We start from the raw sequence: 6,055 nt of genomic DNA, 5'->3' as shown, positions 1-6,055 counted from the left end.
ACTGGATTACACAGTTTTCTCAGGGTTTTGGGGTGTTTTTTTTTGTTTTTTTTTTTTTTTTGAGCGACGAGGTCACCCCTGGTCACTTACAGCACGACCCAGGATCTTTATCTGGTCACTGTGTTTACACGTGATAAAACAATGACCCACAATCAGTTACGTCTGTAGACAATATATATTATAAATAATTGATTTAATTGAACAAAAACATTGAAGATGACATGTTATTGGTGAAATTAGGAAAGAAAGTCGACCCACTCTCTTCAACTTCCCACCCATTTGTTACATTATTTTGAAATTTTAGATCTAAAGTTTAAACTTATGTATAACTATAGATAAGTTTAAAGTTAAGAATTAAACTTTTAACGTAGCACAATTTAGGCGCCTTACCTTGCTGACAGAATATGACTGACTACTAAAATGGGACAAAGATAACACGAGTAATCAATGAAAAATACACAAACGATACAATTTGTGAACGGAGCACAAAATAGGGATCCCAAGAAATTTCACAGGTAAGATCAGGAGCTAAGACGGAGTAAGCATCCCCTTTTGACCGGAGATATCCGCCATAAACTCTCTATATGCTAATCAGGTTGGCGGAACATTTCATAGACAAACTTAGTATAAATTAAGATAATTAACAGTTGGTATGAAACATGTCTGCCAAAACTCCATCCAATTAGTTATATTTGTCATCAATGTCATTATAACGGTCATGGAATTTAACGAAAAGCTGACTGTAAAAAAAAAATTGTTGAAATCTACTTGACATTAGCCTGTCTTGGATTGAAATTTGGTCGTTTAAAGAGCATACTTAAGTCGGAAGATGCTGATACCATCTACAGATGATAAATAGTGGATTCCTCCTACGTAAATATAAAGAAAGTTGATGATGGAAAAGCTATGTATCGTCATCTCGTTTGTCCTTCAGTTTAGTTGTAAGTTTGCCTTTGTCGTGTATATGAAAGTGGGGTGGCTAATTAAAAGTGGGGTGGCTAATTGAAAGTGGGGTGGCTAATTGAAAGTGGGGTGGCTAATTGAAAGTGAGGTAGGTAATTGAAAGTGAGGTGGCTAATTGAAAGTGAGGTAGGTAATTGAAAGTGGGGTGGCTAATTGAAAGTGGGGTGGCTAATTGAAAGTGGGGTGGCTAATTGAAAGTGGGGTGGCTAATTGAAAGTGAGGTAGGTAATTGAAAGTGGGGTGGCTAATTGAAAGTTGGCTGGCTAATTGAAAGTGAGGTAGGTAATTGAAAGTGAGGTAGGTAATTGAAAGTGAGGTAGGTAATTGAAAGTGGGGTGGCTAATTGAAAGTGGGGTGGCTAATTAAAAGTGGGGTGGCTAATTGAAAGTGGGGTGGCTAATTGAAAGTGGGGTGGCTAATTGAAAGTGAGGTGGCTAATTGAAAGTGAGGTAGGTAATTGAAAGTGGGGTGGCTAATTGAAAGTGGGGTGGCTAATTAAAAGTGGGGTGGCTAATTGAAAGTGAGGTGGCTAATTGAAAGTGGGGTGACTAATTAAAAGTGGGGTGGCTAATTGAAAGTGGGGTGGCTAATTGAAAGTGGGGTGGCTTATTAAAAGTGGGGTAGGTAATTGAAAGTGGGGTGGCTAATTGAAAGTGGGGTGGCTAATTGAAAGTGGGGTGGCTAATTGAAAGTGGGGTAGGTAATTAAAAGTGGGGTGGCTAATTGAAAGTGGGGTGGCTAATTGAAAGTGAGGTAGGTAATTGAAAGTGGAGTGGCTAATTAAAAGTTGGGTGGCTAATTGAAAGTGAGGTGGCTAATTGAAAGTGGGGTGACTAATTAAAAGTGGGGTGGCTAATTGAAAGTGGGGTGGCTTATTAAAATAGGGGTAGGTAATTGAAAGTGGGGTGGCTAATTGAAAGTGGGGTAGGTAATTAAAAGTTGGGTGGCTAATTGAAAGTGAGGTAGGTAATTGAAAGTGGGGTGGCTTATTAAAAGTGGGGTGGCTAATTGAAAGTGGGGTGGCTAATTGAAAGTGGGGTGGCTAATTGAAAGTGGGGTGGCTAATTGAAAGTGAGGTAGGTAATTGAAAGTGAGGTGGCTAATTGAAAGTGAGGTAGGTAATTGAAAGTGGGGTGGCTAATTGAAAGTGGGGTGGCTTATTGAAAGTGAGGTAGGTAATTGAAAGTGAGGTGGCTAATTGAAAGTGAGGTAGGTAATTGAAAGTGGGGTGGCTAATTGAAAGTTGGCTGGCTAATTGAAAGTGAGGTAGGTAATTGAAAGTGAGGTGGCTAATTGAAAGTGAGGTAGGTAATTGAAAGTGGGGTGGCTAATTGAAAGTGGGGTGGCTAATTAAAAGTGGGGTGGCTAATTGAAAGTGGGGTGGCTAATTGAAAGTGGGGTGGCTAATTGAAAGTGGGGTGGCTAATTGAAAGTGGGGTGGCTAATTGAAAGTGAGGTGGCTAATTGAAAGTGGGGTGGCTAATTAAAAGTGGGGTGGCTAATTGAAAGTGAGGTGGCTAATTGAAAGTGGGGTGACTAATTAAAAGTGGGGTGGCTAATTGAAAGTGGGGTGGCTTATTAAAAGTGGGGTAGGTAATTGAAAGTGGGGTGGCTAATTGAAAGTGGGGTGGCTTATTAAAAGTGGGGTAGGTAATTGAAAGTGGGGTGGCTAATTGAAAGTGGGGTGGCTAATTGAAAGTGAGGTAGGTAATTGAAAGTGGGGTGGCTAATTAAAAGTGGGGTGGCTAATTGAAAGTGAGGTGGCTAATTGAAAGTGGGGTGACTAATTAAAAGTGGGGTGGCTAATTGAAAGTGGGGTGGCTTATTAAAAGTGGGATAGGTAATTGAAAGTGGGGTGGCTAATTGAAAGTGGGGTAGGTAATTAAAAGTTGGGTGGCTAATTGAAAGTGAGGTAGGTAATTGAAAGTTGGGTGGCTAATTAAAAGTGGGGTGGCTAATTGAAAGTGAGGTGGCTAATTGAAAGTGGGGTAACTAATTAAAAGTGGGGTGGCTAATTGAAAGTGGGGTGGCTAATTGAAAGTGGGGTGGCTTATTAAAAGTGGGGTAGGTAATTGAAAGTGGGGTGGCTAATTGAAAGTGGGGTAGGTAATTAAAAGTTGGGTGGCTAATTGAAAGTGAGGTAGGTAATTGAAAGTGGGGTGGCTAATTGAAAGTGGGATGGCTTATTAAAAGTGGGGTGGCTTATTAAAAGTGAGGTAATAAATGTCAATGACAATGACAATGACAATGATTTATTCTCTTAAATGTACATACATACATTGTAGAGAGGAGGAAGGAAAATGTACAAACACATACAAAAAATATAATACATGCATTATAAACAGTACAAAGTATCATGTTCAAGTTCATGTCAATTATTTTCATCTATAATTTGTTTGACAATCAATAAAAATTTACATAATTTTTTCAATGCTGAACAATTTGTTGTTGTAAAAAGTTGCTTAAATTTCTCTATATTTGGTCTACAGGTGAAAGAGTTTGAAATCTATTTTAACCTAGCCTCTTTAATTTCTTTTTGCGTGCATTCAAAAAATAATGGAATTCATCACCAATCTTATGAAAATCACATAAGGTACAAATTCTTTGTTCTCTTGGAATACCAAACCATCTCCCAGTTTCAATAGGGAGGTTAAAGTTGCTACATCTAAATTTACATAACAAAATTGAAAATTTTCTAGGTAAATTAACGAGATATCTTTCTGGTTCTAGTATTTCTTTATAAATACGATAATTTACACCCTTTGATGAGTTAAAAACATTACTTTGCCAGTTTTGGATATTTTGGTCAACAAGTATTCTTTTTACTTCATTTTTTACCCATGCTATATTGTACATTTGTTGTGTTGTCCATAAATAAGATAATCCACAATCATCTAAAATATTTTTAACATAGTTAACCCAAGGCAAATTATGCCTTGAAGCTAGAACATACATTTTTGTAGCAAATTTATCCATCGTTTGAGAAAAATGTAGTTTTGCCCAAAAAGAAATCATTCTCACCTTAATATTAATGATAAGTGGGAATCTGCCAAGTTCCCCATACACCATGTAGTTTGGCGTTTTAGTGTTCAAACCTAGTATATATTTACAATATTTTAAGTGAAGTTTTTCGATTAAAGTATTTTTTGTAAATCCCCATATTTCACATCCATATAACAATACTGGTTGTACAATTGTAGGTAATTAAAAGTGGGGTGGCTAATTGAAAGTGAGGTGGCTAATTGAAAGTGGGGCTGCTAAGCCAACAAAAAAAAGGTAAACCCCAATTTTCAATGTCTCTATTATTTCCATCTATGCAAAAAAGGGGGCTAACTCCCATCTAGCCCTAGCACCCTGGTTCCGACGCCTATGGCCTTTTTGACAATATTGCACCCACCAGGAGTGGGGTGGGTGGTGATTCTATGATAATTTTCTATAGTACAAAATAAGCCCCCCTAATGCTTCATGTTTGATTTCCTATACTCGCAATGTGTTGCCCAAAGATATGAGAATAATTATCATACATGTATCTACTGTATTTTGCTTTTAACGATTACTTTTAAATATTGTTCTAATAGTTTTTGTAGTACATACCGGGTAATTTATACTAGTAGGTAAGAAAAGATGTCAACTTTAAACTCATGTTACAATATGACCCTACCCTTTATATATTTTTTACAGTGCTAGTGTTCTTATATTTGTATTGTTTTTCCCCATGTGTACATTGTTTTGGGTCTCACAACATGGATGTATACAGATTTACCGATACAGCGCGCCTCTTTTTTATGTATTTAAATCGCCGTTTGACCGACTTATTTGGAAGTTTGTTGAGCGTTAAATCGATATTGTCTAATTAGATATTAACAGGGATGCATTGTATTTCAAAAAATACGTTTATAAAAATTCAATCAGGCATGTATAAACTTCAAGATTAAAGCTTGTTTTGAGCTGAATTTGGTAGTAATAGTAGTATTTGAAAATGGGACAACGTCATAGTAAATTGGCTCCGAAAACTTTAGCCGAGCTGAGAGATCAGACGAACTTCACTGTGGAGGAACTTAATGAGTGGTACAAAGAATTCAGAAGTAGCTGGCCGAAAGGAGCCCTGACAGTGGACGAGTTTAAGAAGGCCTACTCCACTTTCTTCCCGCTAGGGGACGCCTCGGAGTTCGCCAAGCACGTGTTTCGGGTGTTTGACCAGAATGATGATGGTTTGCTGGACTTCCGGGAATTCGTCTGCGGGTTTAGTGTCGTCCTGAGAGGAAGTGTTGACGACAAACTGTCCTTCAGCTTCCAAATCTACGACATTAACGGCAACGGATTTATCACCAGAGACGAAATGAAGGAGGTGCTTTCTGTACGTATAAAGATTTAGCTAAAATTTGAACTTCGTTGCATCTTGGTCTTTGCAGCATATTTGAAAATTTACCGCGAGATAGTAGATCATGCATGCAGTTGTATCGTGGGCCTTGTATTACGCTTTTAAGTTTTTTTTTGTACTTTAGTTCATAAATTATAAATTTTCACGACATTAACTTTATAATTAACAATGTAAACATCTAAATCCTTCAAGAAAGAATAGGGGCACGCGAATAAGCCGAAAATATCAATGCTGAAAATACGTCAATGAATAAAAGAGAGCAAACCATTCAATTAGAAATACTTAGAAATCAACGAAATACTTCATTTATTATTGAAACAATATGCTACAGTTTCAGTAGCCTTGAAAGTATTTACTAATAGAATAGCATGTGCCCAATGAAATTTCTCTGTAATTTAGGCGACATACAAGATGGAGAGCGCGCTGTCACCTGACGTGTGTGTAGTATTATAATAGTAAATCTACCTTTCTCTGTAATTTAGGCGCGCTGTCATCTGACGTGTATCTAGTTTTATAATAGTAAATCTACCTTTCTCTGTAATTTAGGCGCGCTGTCAGCTGACCTGTATCTAGTATTATAATAGTAAATCTACCTTTCTCTTGAATTTAGGCGCGCTGTCACCTGACGTGTTTCTAGTATTATAATTGTTAATCTACCTTTCTCTGTAATTTAGGCGCGCTGTAACCTGACGAATTTCTAGTATTATAATT

At 37.4% G+C, this 6,055-nt stretch overlaps 1 protein-coding gene across 1 annotated transcript; it reads left to right on the top strand.

The window, feature by feature from the left end:
• Positions 1-4,914: 4,914 nt before the first annotated feature.
• Positions 4,915-5,425, top strand: LOC134253906 (hippocalcin-like protein 1). Its single transcript, XM_062736482.1, has one exon. The coding sequence runs from the start codon at positions 4,943-4,945 to the stop codon at positions 5,336-5,338; it is 396 nt and encodes a 131-aa protein (XP_062592466.1). The 5' UTR covers positions 4,915-4,942; the 3' UTR covers positions 5,339-5,425.
• The last annotated feature ends 630 nt before the right edge of the window (positions 5,426-6,055 follow it).

Source organism: Saccostrea cucullata, unplaced genomic scaffold (assembly GCF_032062105.1).
Source record: "Saccostrea cucullata isolate Sc308-1 unplaced genomic scaffold, CSIRO_AGI_Scuc_v1 ctg19573, whole genome shotgun sequence".
Lineage (NCBI taxonomy): Eukaryota > Metazoa > Mollusca > Bivalvia > Ostreida > Ostreidae > Saccostrea > Saccostrea cuccullata.
Note: the sequence above shows the minus strand (reverse complement) of the source record. Positions and strands in the feature narration are given on the sequence as shown.